General features: G+C 36.4%; 1 protein-coding gene across 4 annotated transcripts; it reads left to right on the top strand.

The window, feature by feature from the left end:
• The first annotated feature begins 28 nt into the window (after positions 1 to 28).
• On the top strand, positions 29 to 16391 carry LOC136679408 (myelin basic protein-like). 4 transcript variants are annotated; one of them, XM_066657914.1, is made up of 7 exons: positions 29 to 162; positions 10005 to 10109; positions 10484 to 10510; positions 11044 to 11073; positions 12968 to 13054; positions 13729 to 13751; positions 15815 to 16391. In XM_066657914.1, exons 1-6 carry the CDS (start codon positions 43 to 45, stop codon positions 13729 to 13731), a joined length of 372 nt encoding a protein of 123 aa, XP_066514011.1. In that variant the 5' UTR covers positions 29 to 42; the 3' UTR covers positions 13732 to 13751; positions 15815 to 16391. The 4 variants fall into 4 exon arrangements, with proteins under 4 accessions (XP_066514011.1, XP_066514009.1, XP_066514012.1 ...); XM_066657912.1 differs by lacking the exon at positions 13729 to 13751; XM_066657915.1 differs by lacking the exon at positions 11044 to 11073.

The raw sequence follows: 16391 nt of genomic DNA on the forward strand, positions 1-16391 counted from the left end.
GAGAAACTTTGCACCGAGAAAACCAGAGAGAAACCACACAGGATGGCGTCAGGAAGCTCCTCGGGTCAGTCTGGCTTCCGGCTCGGTCGCAGCAAGAAAAACCCTGGCGTCCTCGACCAGATCGGCCGGCTCTTTTCTGCTGACAAGAAGAGGAAGGGCAAGGTGAGGAGAGATGGGCTTTAAAAGATTTTAAAAAGAGATAAAGACTCCTTTAGAGACACTTTTTTCTGAACTTCTGTGTCTCTGAGATGTTTCTTGTAAGAATCTTTCCGTTTCTTCATTTTCATCTGTTTGCTGGTGATTTTATTTTATTATTATTTTGTTTTGTTTTTGTTTTTTTGAGAGGATAGTTAAATTATCACTTGATATATTTAGTAAAAGCAAGTAAAACATGTCTAGAAAAGAATCAAATTATCATATAATACTCTTCCAATGTCCTCAGAACTACAGATCAAATTTAAGATGAATCACTTGCCAAGACGTAGGTACGTGTCTCAGACAAGGGGCTTGTTCTCTTTTTTGTTGCAAAAAAGTTTCAGTTTCTTGATTTTGTTTCTTTACTGTTTTTAATTTTTGTTCTGCTGTATTTTATTTTTTGAACCGTGATGATATATCTTTAAAAACAAACAAATCTGGAGCGATAACTCCTAAGAATGTGTGTCTAGGGCAGCTTTATCCACACTTTTGAAAGGATGAAATAGCTTCAGTATAAAAATGAAACGCTGTTAAATTCAGAAAGTGTTACTGTGTTGTAAAGAATTTACCTTTTTCTGTGAGCGCTTTTATAGCGTTGCTACTTTACACTTTCACAGTTTTTCTAAAGCTGCCATAGACATGAGAAAGATGGGAGGTATTGCATTGATCTCTGCAGTTTGACAGTGAGAAAACATACCTGTAGATCTAGGGACGGAATGGGTTTAAGGATCGGGTTTAAAGACATATTGCCGTTTTTGGGAGGGCAGGGTGAGCAGAGATGGGCTTTAAAAGATTTAAAACAGACATAAAGTCCAGAGAGACTTCTGAGTTTCTCTGTTCTGTCACAAAGCTGTGGTTAGTTTCTGTTCTGTTCTTATTTATGTGACTGAGGATAAAGTTTTAGTTCAAATGCATTAAGTTTTAATCAAACACATGTTGCCACTGTCCAAATAAGATTAGATGTTAGAAAGCCAAAATATTCTTAACTTTTTAAGGAAAGTCTATTTAATACTTTTTATTCCAAGTCGTTTTTGGAACATTTCTCTTGTTCTGCCTGCTGTGAAGTGCACAGTGTGTAGATTATTCACACGCCTCTTAACAGCTTTACTTTTTTAGGGATGTTATCTTTACAGAAGATGTCTTTCAATCGATTGACATTATTTCTTTGACCTTGTAAAATTAAAGTCCAATTTAATAAGATATAAAAGTCACTTAAAACTAGTCAAAAACTGAAAGAAGGTGAAAAATCTTATAATAATATTGCAATGAACTCATAATGGGAAATGTTAAATATGTATTCACTAGATTTAAAGTAATCTTGGTTAATAAGAGATTATGTTTGGAGTGTAACAATAAAAACATGATTTTCTCTGGACAGTGATGATGTGTGAAGATGTAAAACTCTTGATATCAATTTTTTTTTTTTTTTTTTATTTATGATTAAAAATATTCTTCAGAGACACAATGAGCCTCACAGACAGTGTGTTATACCTTTAAAAGAGAAAGGCTTTATCACTTTAAACTCATTCTGAAGATGCAGAAGAGAATTTTAGACCCCCTTTTAATTTTAAATATTGCACCAACTCAATATTAAAAGCCAAGATCAAATTAATTTCTAAAACTTCAAGATTTAGCAGTTTAATCTGTAAATCTGTATCCACACTGAGTATTAAAAGGTCTGGACATGTGTTTAGGTTTCAAGAGAGTTTCTTATTTTTTTTTTTTTTTTTTTTTCAGTATTCCTGATACATGTTTTTCTTGATAAATATGCAACTTCCTCGCCTTACTCTTCCGTCCAAGCAGAAAGCTAAGGTTAGCATTGGCTTTTACTGTGACTTTTGGGAAAGATTGTGTATTAATCCGAAAATAAAATAAAAAAGAATAGTGGATTGAATTAAACTGATTCAAATGTGAACACAACTAAAATATCACATAGAAAACATATAGGGAACACTTTACTACGTACCTCACTACCTCTCATAACACTGACCTAAGCCTTGTTTCCATCTCAGTTGTCAGAAAACTGTAAATCAGCTGCTGTGATGCTTTTTGGAAAATGTTTTTATACATTCTTTAAAAAGAGGGTTCTTCTATGGTTCTTTAACTAAGGCAGTGATTCTAGTTAGAACCACGTGTTTTACATAGAGCAGGTTCCATTCCTGTTGAAATGGTTCTTCAGAGTGAGGAAAAAAGTGTTAATATGGTTCTAAGTAGCACTTTTTGAAAATAGTTCTGTTTAGCACCAAAAAGAGTTCTACTCTTGTTACAAAGTCCAGTTAAAGATGTAAAGAACCTTATGACTCTGAAGAACCATTTCACCATGCAGCAGGTTCTATAAGGAGCTTGTGTTTCTAAGTAGAACCATTGTCTTTAGTAAAGAACCCTTAAAAAAGCCTCTTTTTAAAGAGTGTGGATGTTTATGAAGGTCTACAGCAGTTGTAATTAAAGGCTTATATAGGTCTTATTCATAAAGCTACATAACACCTGCAAACACAGGTCTTTGCGGGTTTTTGGTTTATGTTTCTATCCAATGTGATAAAATATTAATGTGTGTGTTATGTAGAGTTATGAAAGTTATACGTATATTTTATAATTTGCGTTTTGAAAATTACTTTTAGATAATTGTGTTATACACTTTTACAAATGCATTTATAAAATTATAATAATAGTATTCATGTACTAATAGAAAAATCACTTGAATTAATTTAATTTAATCCACTATACAAAGTACAAAGAAAAAGGCACCGTATACAAACAGCTTTTAAATACAGAAGCGCTGTAGTACAGAGTGGGGGAATATATATATATTCTGCACTAAATCACTATGTTTATCGTTTACACTTTAATGAATATCAGCATGTGATTACCAAACGTATGCCTTCAGGTTTATCAGAGATGTCTGCGTTATTGAAGAGTTTATTGCAGATTCTAACCTTTTATCGCAAGTGTATTATTAGTTTACGGCAGTAGAAATATGAGCTGATATTTGAATCCTTTATTTTATTCTCCTTGAAATTAAGCAGCTTTGCTTCTATTACAGAATAAAAGAAATATATCAGAAATAAGCATTTAAAAAGAATGGGAAGTATGATTTATGTTCCAGGACAGACCAGATTTATACTCATTATTATATGTAATATTTGTAATTTTATCCTATTTTCTGTTCTCGGGAGAAATTAAAACACAGAAGAATTCTACGCAACTCATTATTTGCTTCACATTTTCCACTGGTCTCATTACAGAACAGCTGTATTACTGAATACTATTGATAGATCAGCTGCTAAATGCTTTTAGAACTGACAGTGGATGTGTAATCTGGTGTATTTGTATTATATGGACACATTTATCTAACTGGACACTGTTCTATTCTTTCTAAGTGCTAAAACAATTGAAAAGATTGAAAAATCAAAACCTCAGGAACTGTACTCACTCATAGATGCCTCTAAGATAAAGGAATATTTTTTTGTTCAAAGGGAATTTGGTGCCAAGCGTGTTTATTTTTCACCCTATTTACATGTATTCCAATTGTCCATTTCTTTTGCATCATATCATTGCAGTCTTTAAACCTCATAACTCCTTTTTTTACCTTACATTTGATTATATATGAAAATTGTTCTTAGATGTTCATAAGCCTATTAAGCACCTACATAAGCCTTTAATAATTGACATAAACTTATATATCATATATAAACAAAATAAATAAATACATTTTTCAATTACTATCAGTTTTCATAAGACTTTTCCAGGGTGAAAGAGATTAAAGCAGGGTTATGACTAACTAAGCTTAGCTGAAATAAGGCAGGTTTATGTCGGTTTAGTAAAAGGCTTATATAGGTGTAATGTAGCCCCCCCCCCCAATGTTTTTCCCCACAAAGTTGCCATTCTGGAGATATGAGGTTTCATTATGACAACAATGACACAAGAATGTAAAAAAAGCGAGATTAGCATGGGATGTGAATGTGGGAAATATATTAATAAAGTGGCATAAATGTTTTCTGTGTTTATTTTGTTTTAATAACCCTTTAATGCAAGTTTTATGTTTGTATTCCTTGTACATTACATGTACAAAAGTATCTGGACACACCTCCTTAGTTCACCACAGGGATATAAAGTCTTTCTAGAAGAACAGAGACAGTTACTGCAGTAAAGTACAAAATCCTCCTGATTAAGACCTTTCATTTGATAAGGCGTCCAAATACATTTGGCCATGTGTGCTTTGTTGTTAAGCATTATTTCATATTTACTATTGATTTAAATAGTAGTCCAAAGTAGAATCTAATTCATATGCTGTTTTCAAAATGTGTGATTAAAAGACAACTCCAGCATTTTTTTCTCTTGTATTTTTCTGAAATTAATGTAAAATTTCCAATGGAGTAAAAACATTAGCTCTAAATAAAGAAAGACCCAAAAATGTAGACTGAATGTAGCTGACTCAGGCCAAAAGTCATCATTTTCTCACAGCGATTATTATTTAAAAAAAAAAACAGAAAATATTTATTGTACATTATTTTTATTCAGATATTTATTGTAGATTTTTCACTTAGCAAATTACACTGGGAGCAGACTGCCTCAGGTCTTACCTCTCTGTGTTTAACATGATTCAAATACCCAACTTGCAGCTTTGTTTACATTTGTATTTCTGATTTTCCTGGACTGATGGAATTTACCAGCTTCACTGGCTTCCGTGATGTGCTCAGTTTAATTGGACATATATTTAGTATCTTAAAACAAACTGCTGTAATTGAACATAATGATCCAGTAGCAACACACAGAGCTGAAAAATGCTGGTGTTTTCCTTTAATTCATTGCAGAGTCAAGCTCCTCAGGTCTTTGAGAGAAATTTAAGGCCGGGACCGCGGAAAGGAATTATGTGAAATATTAATGCAGAGCTTTGTCTTTTTGTCTGACTAAAATTGCTCTAAAACACTCAGCGTTTGATTATGTTGCTTGATTAAAAATGCATAACAAGATTCTGACACCTGTGTGTGGCTTTTTATCTTTGATTTTTGTTTCGAATTGCAGTGTCTTATTTAAATGTGCTTTATTATAGACATTCATCAGCAGGTACAATGCAGGTACAGTATTATAAATCTACAGGTAAACGTGGGTGCAGTAGTGTAGACCTAAACAGACAGTTAAGAGGCATGTACAGTAGATCAAAATCAACAGGTAAAATGTGAGTACAGTAATGTTGACATAAATCTACAGGTACTGTAATGTAGACCTATATCAACATGTAAAAAAAAAAAGAGTATAGAGGCGACTGTGTAAGAAAACCTACAGGTAAATCAAAGGTTCAATAAGATAGAGATACATTTAGAGGTAAATAATATATTAATATGTATGTCAGTCATTTTGCCCATTAGAAAGTTGTCCTAAGGATATTTAATACTCTGTACATTTATAGTGAGAGCTAGGGTCCCTGGACACACCTTATAACCACAATAATGTGCTTATTTATTCAGCCAAACAGAAGTTGATTGTTTAATACGACCGTTAGAAAATGTATGAAAGATATGGTCCTCAAAGGAGAATTTCCACTGAGCGTTTCTACATAAAGTGATCAAGCGTGGAGAAGTTGACTGTCGAAATTCAGGTTTTTTTCCAGTGGTGGTGAATGGAACCAGGTGTCTTCTCACAATTCTGAGTTTGTGCTGTAGATGTGAGTTCGCTCTTCACAGCCATCAGTGACTTCCACCAATCCACAGAGTCTCATATGGAACAGACGATGTAAACCTCTTGCCTCAAAGCCTTTGTTAGACAGTGTGTCAGACATGAGCAGTGTGTTTACAAACTTTCACTGTAATAATTTGAGGCGCATTTACAGGAAGACGTCTGGTTCCCTACATCACCGCTCTACTGTTCTGGCTCTCTAAACTCTTTAGAACCAGAACACTCTCAGTCAGTTGGTTCACATCTGTAACATTTCATTTCCATTTAATCTGAACCAATGGGGCGTACATGTAGTGTCTCAGTCACACAGCTTCAGGGTAACTGTCTGTGAGGAGTGTGGTGTGTTCTCCCTGTGTCCGTGTGGGTTTCTTCCGGCTGACTGTCTGTGAGGAGTGTGGTGTGTTCTCCCTGTGTCTGCGTGGGTTTTCTCCAGATGACTGTGAGGAGTGTGGTGTGTTCTCTGTGTGTCTGTGTGGGTTTCCTCCGGGTGACTGTCTGTGAGGAGTGTGGTGTGTTCTCTCTGTGTCTGCGTGGGTTTCCTCTGGGTGCTCTGGTTTCCTCCCACGCTCCAAAAACACACGTTGGTAGGTGGATTGGAGACTCAGAAGTGTCCGTAGGTGTGAATGTGTGAGTGTGTCGCCCTGTGAAGGACTGACGCCCCCTCCAAGGTGTGTCCTCGGGTAGGATCTGGACCCACCGCCACCCTGAACTAGATAAGGGTTACAGAATGAATGAATGAATTAATGATTATTCTGAACCATTGCAGACAATGCTCTTTAACAAAACTAACAGCAGAGAACACTATTTTCCTGTTCATTTGAAGCTGGTTGGATGTTTAGGATTTGTCCATAATTTTTGGACACCCCTTTATGACCTTTAAACTCTGCTACTAACTTAAGCAGCAGTGGACACAGATATGGGCTGAGTATATTTTATAGAAAAGCATAAAAATGAAATGGAACACTCTGGAATATCCTAAAGCACCATGCCCAGAGGATGTAGCTCCAGCCAAAACCTGAAGGCTGAGTTGGTTTGGTGTTTCTGATCCTGATCTAAATATCCAATATAAATATTACTAAGTCCAGGTGCTTATGTGGCTCAGTACCATCAAATTTCCACAGCAACAATTTAATATCTACTGCAAATCTTTATATTTCTTTGAAAAAGAGAATCATTTACATTCAGCATTTGCATATCATTGATATCACTGCAAGTAGTAGATGGAAAACAGAGAGAAAAAACCAGTACAAATTACCTTGTAAAGACTTTCCAAAGAGTTATGTGTAATCAGATTTCTCTAGAGTTTATTTGTGAATACTGAGTCACTGCACTGATTGCCAGAGCAAGTGTTATTGCTTATTTCATCCATTATTTCACAAACTGAACATTTCAGAGGGAATTGGCAGTGAGTGATTGAGCTTTCGCTGATTCAGAGTTAACTCACTTTGTGTTGAATGCACTCAGAGATGTTCTTAATTAATTTATGTATTTATTCATTTTATTTTGCTGTGTCGCTCTCTGGGATTAATTCATGGTGGCCTTGGCCACCCCCTAGATCCGCCACTGCACCCAGCGTGAGGCTGTGAAACAATGGAACAGTGGAAACTCGTTCTCTGGAGTGATGGAGAGGTGGCACATTTGTGACTGCCATCAAATCCTCAAAGCAATGTTCGAAAATCTTATATAAAGCCTTTCTATTGGAGCAGAGACTTACTTGCAGCAAAGAAGAAGAATTCTTTGATTAATGCTCTCCTTTTCAGAAGAACCTCTGGTTAGATTTTTATGCCAATTTTTAAACAAGATTGTCTTGATGGATAAAGGGGAGTTTACAGAAATTGAGTAACCGTCTGGGAGTCTATATCTGGCAAACTTTAATATATGTTAATAAACAAATAAACACTCAGATGATGGCGTAAACACACAGCTATACTTTCACAGTAAACAAGATCGTCTGTTAGAAACTTCCACCAGCTTCAGGATAAATTAGTGTAGAATGGAGAGCGGTGTTTTGTACAGAGCTGAAGCATCATTCACTGCAAAAAAAAGGGCACTATATGGTCACAAGTTGGTGGAGAGTTGTTAATCCAATATTGCTACTGAACTGAGGGGTATTCCTCTGCACAGAAAAAATGGCTCTTTTGAATTGACTTTATTTTAATAATCAAATGGTTGCATGAAACAAAGTCATCTACATCCAGAAATGTAAACTGAGCAAGCTGTACTCATTCTCAAATTATATTGATATATCTGAATGTAAAAGAATTAATTTCATGCAACCCTTTCACATCAAAAATAAAGTGAAATAAATTTACTTTCAGTGTAGTTTTTGGAACATCTGTGAGGGTTTAAAGGAACACTATGTCTGATTTGGGTTTTTGGCTCCTGGGGCTCCCCCTAGTGGAGAAGCAGTGGTGTCCTGCCCTCCTCCAAACGTTACATAGCGCAATTACAGCAGTGCTGAGTCTAGAGTAGAAAAAACAGCAGATTTATTCTCTCTATTACAGGTCAGTGAAGCATCACAATGACTTTGAAGATGTAATTTAAATGTAAAAATATTAGAGTTCCTTTAAGGCATTCTGCCATATAAACATTAGTAATATCAGGTACTGATTTGGGGTTTTTAGTTCTGAATCTGGAATAATACAAAGGGATTGAATAAAGCTCCACAGTTCCAAAGCTCACAGTATGTTTATACCTCTCTCGCCCCCTCTAGGCATTGGGCATGGGGTGAGGTAAAAAGGAATTAAACTGTTCTTTGTGGTCATTGAGCTCTGTCAAATATCAAAACCAATGCTAATAGATCCTCTCTTCTCACTCTTCACTCGTAAAGCCCCTAGTCCTGTTACTGATTGTGGTGATGGCGGTCGGGCTCACGGGCAGCTTATTCAGAGCTCCACAGAGTGAACTATTCAGTACTATCTACTTCACATGATTAAAGTGTTAAATACTATGAACTATTAGCATTTCCATAATAGTAACTTTACAGGAGAAGGAAAATACTTCTTAACCTTCAGTGAAATTAATTGTAAAAAATTTTATTCAGAGTAACTTTGGAACATTTCTATTGGTCAGTTCATCATGACATTTACACACAGTGTGAAGGAAAGCTGCTGGATTTAAACAATGTAGTTTAAATGATGTCTTGTTCACATTTAAAAATAAGGTTTCACATATATTTTGGCCAAAACTGAATGTATGTTAATGGAATATAAATACTACCTAATAATAAGTGAGTAGAACTTACTGTGATTATTTTTAGAAATGTATACAAATGTATTCGTAAACTTTTTTCTTATGTAGCAAAATATTATTCATTCATTAATTGGCTGTAACCCTTATCCAGTTCAGGGCGGGGGTGGGTCCGGAGCCTACCCAGAATCACTGGGTGCAAGGTGGAAACCTTCAAAGGGCAACACACACTCACACATTCACTCACACACCTACGGACATTTTTGGGTCTCCAATCCACCTACCAACGTGTGTTTTTGGAGCGTGGGAGGAAACCAGAGCACATTACATATACAGTGAGAAAAATAAGGTTCTGAAAACCCCCTGGATTCACACACACACACACACAGTGAAAATTATGCATTTCCCTGAAGTGAAATTGCTTTGGCACAGCTTTTTTCAGCGTTCCAAGAATCCACTTCTGATTAAGGCTTAATGTGTGTTATTGTGGAGTCTGATAATTATGGTGATTCAGTGTGTATGTGAATGTCTGTGTGTGTGTGTGTGTGTGTGTGTGTGTGTGTGTGTGTGCGTGCGTGTGTGCGTGCGTGTGTGCGTGCGTGTGTGTGCGCGTGTGTGTGTGTGTGTGTGTGTGTGGTTCCCCCGTCTCACACTAATAACACTCATATTAAAGTATACATTTCTTTGTCTTAGTAACTTTAGCAGCCATTCTAATGATGTCATTAGTTATCACTGCAATGAACATAATTTGCATAAAGTCCCAGGGAACACTGGGTGAAATATTCAGCTTTAATGTTTGATGTATTAAAGCCTGTGGCTCACCTGGCTTCAGATTCCAGTTTATGATATAATTTGATTTAGTGTGTGTTTCACTGGTTTGTGTGTGTGTGTGTGTGTGTGTGTGTGTGTGTGTGTGTGTGTGTGTGTGTGTGTGTGTGTTTTCTTAGGGCTCCTTCCGTGGCGCCCTGTCTGCCTCTCCCCAGCGGCCCACACACTCCTCACCTCGCCGCAAAGGAGACCAGAATGCTATGGTCCACTTCTTCAGGTCCATCGTGAGTAACTCTCTCTCTCTCTCTCTCTCTCTCTCTCTCTCTCTCTCTCTCTCTCTCTCTCTCTCTCTCTCTCTCTGTCTTTTTTTGTCTTCTGCCTATTCTTTCACTCTTAGTGCCCTCATTTCCCTCCTTTTCCTTCCCTTCTCACTTTCTTTCACATTCTCTCTCATCTTAAGAACCTTTATCTCTTTCTCTCTCTGCCTCTCTTTCTCCCACCCCTCTCTCTTTCTCATCCTTTCTCATATTCTCTCTGTTCTCCAAGATGCACATACTGTAAACAATCAGAATGGACTGTAAACGATGTATATGTCAATCCCCACAGAGCTGAAAACAATCCACACATACATTTAATTCTCGTATCTGTTTCCCTCCAGGTGTCTCCTGCTCCGCCCAAGTCTAGGGTAAGTGCAATCTAAGCTGAATGTATGTATTAATTAAACATAAAGCTCCCAGCAGTGGGAACTATCCATAACTATTTAGATACACAACTATATCCAATTTCATCTATGCCTGACATCACTAATATTTATGTGGCTGATTGCCATCAGTTCCTCACAGAAATCTTCCAGAATTTTGTTGGTTGTTGTTGTTTAACTCTGAGCTGCTCCAGTAAGGGGTTGCCAAAGTGCATCAACCAGTTACACAAAGTCAAACTGGCACAGGGTTTTTTTTTTTTCCTTAAGCCCTTCCTGACGTGGCCCTCCCATTCCACCCGGGCTTCTAAAGTCGTTCATTGAAATAATTATCATTATTAATTAAAAGGATGCATTTGTCCTGATATAGAGTGTGCACTGTGTGTTTGTCAGTGACTTTCACATCTCTCCCTGCCACATGCAAATGCCTTACTCATCCTCCACTTTCCTCTCTTCTACACGTCTCTCTCTCTCTTACTTTATCTCTCTGTCTCCCTCTTTCTGTCTGTCTCTCTGTACAGTGGCATTCTCTCACAGCAAAGTTAGGCCTGGTAGGTGCTGATAGTGAAATGTACAAAAAGGAATGGAAAGCTCAAATTAACTTATATTTATTATTATTATTATTATTATTATTATTATTTGTTGCTGCTGCTGATCTGGGGTCAGATTCAATTTACTCTTCAGGATAAAAGTGATGACATAAATCACATTACGTTGAAGCAAATACACCAGTCCTGGGCCATTGTTTGCAAAGTAAATTGGTTGTACAACAACAACAAAAAAAGATCTCAGAAGATATGCTTTATATTCAAAAGTCTGGAGACACTTAATCAGTTTGTAACATCTCCAAAGAAAAGCAGGAACTTTAAGGCCCTGTTCCACTTTAACTAATTTGTTTTTATTAAGCAATATGGGGCTTAGATTATAACAAACTATTTTGAGGGAACTATTTGCATTTTTTCTGCATGTTTATAAATTAAGAAAACATGTTCACAAAGTGCAAACTTCTATTATTTTTTTAGTGCTAGAGTGGATCTGTTTTCTTTTCACAATAATACACATTGCCAGTGTCTCAGGTATAGCGCCCCTCTGTTCTGTTGGTAAAGGTTGGTGCAAACGGATCTGCTGTCTTTAGTTTTGAAGCTGATCCCAGACCGGTTTTCAATTCTGCTCTTCTGCTGCTTGTTTTCAGGGCCTTTAATCCATACCCGTTCTTTTTTTTGTTAGTGTATTTTCAGTTTAAATCTGTGTTTATTTGTTCATTTGTTTCCTGTGGTTTTAATTGAAACTCCCTCCTCTTCCTCCTCCTCCTATTCTCTCCCTCCCTTGTTTCTTCACTCCATTATAAAATATTTAAATTAAACCATTAAAAAAGAAGTGAGGAGCCTGGGGAACGAAGAGTGTGCAGAAAAAGCTAATGTTCTCCTCAGAAACTCCTAGGAAACAGATGCATTTTCACATCATTATCTCTTGGATTGAACTCAACTTCATGAATGATTCATCTGGAGATTTTTAGTCATTTTTATCCCTCAAAAAATGACAGAACTCAATCCTAAATGCTTACAGTGTGCGATGAATACTGAATAATGTGTCCTCATCCCTCATATTATTCCTCTAACTATGTTCCAAAAAGGAACTTTTGGCTCTTTGCTGACAGAGTTACACTTTGCTGAGAAATGAAGCGGATATTTATTCCCTGATCATTAATCACTGTGGAGTTCTGTAGCCAATTGGTCATCAGTGCACTTAAAGTTTAAAAAATCAATTAAACTTCTGTAACCGCAATGATTTTAATCTTGGAAAGTGCAGATCAGTTTCTGAACAAAGTTTAAGCTAAATCCTGTAAGGATCAAGATCAACTCAAGCTGCCTAAACTTTGACTCTTCCTCTCTCCCAGTCACTCATAACAGAGCTAGCCTGTAGGGGTCATGTAACTGGAAATTAGGGTTCACCTCCATTCACTTGGAGCTGTTGTGCCAGCATTATCAGTTAGCATTCTCCTACAAGCATTTAGCGCTTATGTGGCAGAATTAGCAGATAGTGTTCTCCTCCATGCATGTTGAATAGTTGTACAAGAACCAGCAGTTGAGCTGTGAAAGTTGAAAGTTTCCAAGCATGTTCAGCTGATTTACCAGAGTTTCTCCATTTATATCGCAACATGTTAAAAAAAGATAAATGAAGCTTTGCTCAAAGCAACTATATCTAATTAGGCTAACTTAGCAATTGTTTTCTAGCTAATGCTTAAGCACCAGCTTTGAGGCAAATATCATTATGTTGCGTTTTATAATTTGTTTTTATTTCAACTTCAATTATTAACTGCTTATATTTAGTATTTTGTATTTAAATGTAATTTAATACATTTTCAATTCCACAGAGCAAATATTACAGGCTACAAAAATGCTCTGGATGCTAATGCTAATGTTAAAGTTGTCTTCTGGTCTGCAGGGAGATCATAAGGCTCATGGCTCTGCAAAGGGTCAAAAAGGACGTGCAGCAGATGGCCAGGGAACCCTCACCAAAATCTTCAAAATGGTAAACACACACTTATTATACAAACAGTGTACGACTGACTTGAGCTGATTTTAATTTATTCATTAGGAAATGATTCAGTGAATCATGAAACATCATGGCAGTGAATCATTTTATAACACAATCTCAAATCATTTCATAATGATTTCTTATTGATCTTATTATTTAGGATATGATTGGTGCAATATGTTATTGTTTTTATTTTATTGTTTTCCTTTAAATCAGTTCCACTGCTCATGTAAGTGCACATTATAATTCTACTACAGTGCTGCTGAAGTTTAAACACTTTAGTGTGACCACTGGACTCAAATTGCAAATTGTGTTTAAAAAAGTGGCTAATGATTGGGCCCAGTATTTAAAAACTCCAGCAGCGCTGCTGTGTCTGATCCACTCGTACCTGTGTCGCTGTAGTGCAGAAAATGATCCACCACTCCTGCTCTGCATCAGATACAGGATTGAAGTGTGCAACTGTAGGAACTACGGAGTGCACATGCATAGTAATGGAATAAAGAAGTAAAATGGATAAAGAATATAGAAAAAACAGAAGCCATTTATTTTATAGCACTACAAAAAGGGTGCAGCTGAGTCATTATCTTGGTTGATACATGTTTATAGTGTTTGAGTGGTTTATGGAGTGTGTAGAATGTGTAGAAACACTTCTTCCTGCTTTTCTTCAGTGATATGCATCATCTCCTGTTCAGTGAGTAATTTTATATTGCTTAGCTGTGTTAGCAGGATGCTAGCAGCAGTAGCAAGAATTTCTAACAGCTTTTTGCTGGTTTGCTATTTATTGCCCACAGAATCATGTAGAAGGGAATTGTTTATTATTATTATTATTATTATTATTATTATTATTATTATTATTTAGAATCACATCAACCCAGTGTAAACCCCCCATTCACAAACTGAATCTCTGTGGAGCCACATCAAGGCTAAACGTGTTGTTCTTTAAATAAATGAATAGTAAAAGAAAACCTCAATTTGGAACTTAATGTTTTCCATTTATATATACTTTTGATTACAATCTGGATTTTTAAATAACAACTTTTTCATTTCTCACTTTAATAAATCTTTTGATAATGAAGATGATTTTCTTTATTTTCGCTTCATTTTCAGATACAAATATTTTTTTATTTAAATCTTTCTGCTGGGTTGGTTCAAATAATTTTTTTTCAGTTTCAGACTTCTGAGCTGCATCTGGCACCATGGCATTGCTCCATCTGAGGGGTGCCAGAGAAGCTTGTGTGCAAAATCATAACTCAAAAGAGTTCTGGAAAACTTTTGTCCCTGATTTGGCTCCATGGTCACAGACATTATGTTTATCGCCGAAAGCGCTCTTACTTTTTTTGTGCATTCAGTCACTACCTCACACTTAAGTTTTCTGCTCTTTTTGAAGAAAAAGAAGAAACGTATTTATGTAGAACACACTTTTTTTGTGCTCAGTTATAAATCCCACAAACACTTCTCAGTTTCTTCCCAGTAATAAGAAGTGGAAATTCAGTAAGATTAAAGCCTAAATGTGAACAATCTAAAGACATATTTTTGTGTAACAGGGCACAGCCTACATGAGGGGATACTGCCCCCATTAAATACCCCCCCCCCCCCCACACACACACACACACACAAAACCAAAACACCCATTTAATGCAAGCCATGCTAAACAGTTAAGCAATTTCTCAGTTAATTAACAAACCAATGATATTAATGATATTTAACATTATTTTTGATCCTGGAAGCTGTTAAATGATATGTACAGGGTGCAATCATGAAAAAACTTTAATACAATCTGAAGCATTAATTCTAATACTACCACGGATAATAATATAATTAGTTACTGCTATCACCATTATATGATAATCTGAGACATTACTTCATGCTTCACAGTAATGCTGACATTAATTAGTGTACCCTTGTGGCAAAGTGGCACCGGAACATATCTCTTGAGCAGATATTAGTGGAAGTTCCCAGGCAGCAGACTTCATTATGATGAAAAATGGAAACTCAACCAAGGAACTGTTTTTCATTCATTTCTGTGTTTTTCTCCTGAAGTGGTTTTATGTTACACAGAGTAAATCTCCTCCATTGTTCAAGAGCTAATCAGCTTTTAGTCTGAGCTGTTGTTTTTTTTTTCATCTTCCTTCTCTCTGCTGCAGTTTCATCTGAATTTTGATTAGTTTCCATCAAGCTCAGTCACGGGAGTTGCTCTAACGGCTGCTTTTCTTTCTTTGTGTAAAAACGAAAAGCTTTGGGTGTCAAGGATTATCCAAAGTCCCAAATTCTAGCTCACATTTAAACAGATTTTGCTTTCTTTTCTGCACAACTCACAGTGGTAGCTTCTGTCCAAAAGCTTGTGGACACCAGCTCCTTTAACATTTCTTTCTGAAATGATGAGTGTTAATCAGGACCTTCTTCCTGTTTATTGCAGTAACAATCTTCTTCTAAGACAGCTTTACACTGATGTTTGATCACTGATGTGAGGATTTGATCCTATAGATTAAACAAACAGTGTGAACACTGGGTGAATTATATATATATATATATACAATTATAAGGAGTGTCTACAATCTTTTGGACATAGGATATGTTTTCGTTTTTCTTTTTTTCATTTCATTTCTCTATTGTTTTATTCTCATTTCATTTGTTATTTCTCTCCTCATTTTCTAACTTCTTCTCCTTCTTCTACTACTCTCTCTCTCTCTCTCTCTCTCTCTCTCTCTCTCTCTCTCTCTCTCTCTCTCTCTTGCCCAACCCTGTCTCTCTCAGGGAGGAAGCCGGACTGCTTCACCGGCCAAGCGCTGATCATCCACTTTATCCTCCCATTTTTCCTCATTTGAAGAGTTAAAGAAGTGAAGGTGTAAGAGAGTAAGAAGAAAAGAAAACAAGAAAGAATGGACAAGCTTTTTTCTTTTGTGTGTGTCTTCGAAGTCTACTGCACTAATGGAAACGTACATGTTGGCTTTGTGTAAAACAGATAGTTTGGCCAGAATGGTGAAATCTGTTAACCTCTGCCCCTCTTGTGTCTCAGTCCACGTGTTTTAACTAAAATAACTCAGCAGTAACTCTCCTAGACTTAAGAGGGAAGTGCCCCCCAAAGCGTCTGAAGGTTTTGGTGCAGTCTGGGACGCCTAGGTCCTGTGGTGGTCTGCGTATTTGTGTCTGTTTTTATTAACAGTAGTTATAATGCACAAGCATTTAACAGTAAACCTGCATAAACAGCTATAAATGATTACTCCAATGAGCATCACTTGCCATAACACTGTGTAAGTTGTGAAAAAATACATAAAAGCTGCCTTCATGCAATGAAGCTGTATCGATATATATATGTTTTTTTTTTTAATCA

Source organism: Hoplias malabaricus, chromosome Y (assembly GCF_029633855.1).
Source record: "Hoplias malabaricus isolate fHopMal1 chromosome Y, fHopMal1.hap1, whole genome shotgun sequence".
Classification (NCBI taxonomy): Eukaryota; Metazoa; Chordata; class Actinopteri; order Characiformes; family Erythrinidae; genus Hoplias; species Hoplias malabaricus.